The sequence below is a fragment of the Chlorella variabilis genome, assembly GCF_000147415.1.
Source record: "Chlorella variabilis unplaced genomic scaffold CHLNCscaffold_481, whole genome shotgun sequence".
Classification (NCBI taxonomy): Eukaryota; Viridiplantae; Chlorophyta; class Trebouxiophyceae; order Chlorellales; family Chlorellaceae; genus Chlorella; species Chlorella variabilis.
Window position 1 is genome coordinate 1 of NW_005434793.1, and position 1326 is coordinate 1326.

Sequence of the window (1326 nt, forward strand, 5' to 3'; positions counted from 1 at the left end):
TACCCGCCTGCTCCTCCTGCTTGCCGCTCAGCCAGGAGCTGAAGTTGTCCACCTGCGGGCAGGCAGGGCAGGGCAGGGCAGGGCAGGGCAGGGCAGGGCAGGCAGGGAGGGAAGGCAGGGGTGAGGGGGCGGCAAGGGTGGGCACGGGAGCGGGCAGGCGCGCCCGGCCTGCAGCACCGCGGTGCCGCCAGCGGCTCGGCTGGCCAGCAGGCAGGCAGGCAGGAAGTCGGGGCTTGGGGTGGGGCCAAGGGCGAAGGGGGCAGCCGGGGTGGCGGCGGCAAGCAGGGCGCGCATGTGGCGTGGGCAGCGCGCACGGCGTGGGCGGCGCGGGCAGCGTGCGCAACATGGGCAGCGTGCGGCGTGGGCAGCGTGGGCAGCGTGGAGCCCACCACCTTGGCCACCAGCGCTGCGATGTCGGAGGCGTTGAGCCAGGGCTTGATGTCGGGCCAGCTGTTGGCCGCCTTGCGCGCCAGATCCACAAAGTCGCCAGCGAGGCGCAGCACCCGCGGCCGAGCCGCCGCCTCGGCCGCGCGCTCAAACAGGCGGTCGCCCACCAGGCGCAGCTTGCGCAGCTGGGCCCTGCGGCAGCAGGGGGGCGCGCGCGTGTGGCGTGTGTGCCGGGGGGCAGGAGGGGGGAGCAGGTGCAGCGCGCAGTCACACCGGCAACTAAACATTACGTACATCCCCCCCCACACACACCAGCACACCCTCTCACCTGTACTCTTCAGCCCCCACCGCCTCGCCGTCGCCATACAGCCAGTCCTCCACCTCTGCCAGCTGGGCCAAGAACGCCTCGCGCTGCGCCTCGGTGCTCACCCCAGCCACCTCCTCCCCGCCCTCCACCTGCGGCCAAGGGGGCCGGCAGGCGCGCCGGTGAGCGTCGGGCACCCCGCCAGCGCAGGGTGCCAGTGCTGGGCCCCCAGCCCCGGCCTCGCCCCAGCCAGCTGCTCCAGCCGGAACCAAGGGCAGGCGGCCCGCCCCACCCATCCCCCGCTGCCCACCCACATCTCCACACCAGCAGCACCTGCACCTGCACCAGCACCCCCACATCCCACCAGCACACCAGCACCACCAACCACCACCAGCCGCCACCACACCCCACCACCAGCACACACACACACATACACCCCACCCTGACCCACCTTGTCCCGCGTGCCGATGACGTACGACTCGAGATCGTTGCGCGCCTTGGCCGTCTCGCGCTTGGCCTGGTCGGCGGCGCGAAGGCGGCGCAGCACGCCGCGGGACGCCTGCAGGGGCGGGCAAGGGGCAGCAGGGGAGGGGAGGGTGGCGGGGAGGGGGATGCGGGGGCGAGGCGGGGGGTGG

General features: G+C 73.8%; 1 protein-coding gene across 1 annotated transcript; it reads right to left on the reverse strand.

Annotated features, from left to right (window-relative positions):
- Positions 1-27: 27 nt before the first annotated feature.
- CHLNCDRAFT_142658 (hypothetical protein) lies at positions 28-1250 on the reverse strand (the record flags this gene model as incomplete). Its single annotated transcript, XM_005842542.1, has 5 exons — positions 28-52; positions 146-168; positions 315-579; positions 716-843; positions 1143-1250. Coding segments are annotated over 5 exons (549 nt in total), but the record flags the coding sequence as incomplete, so codon positions are not given.
- Between the last annotated feature and the right edge of the window lie 76 nt (positions 1251-1326).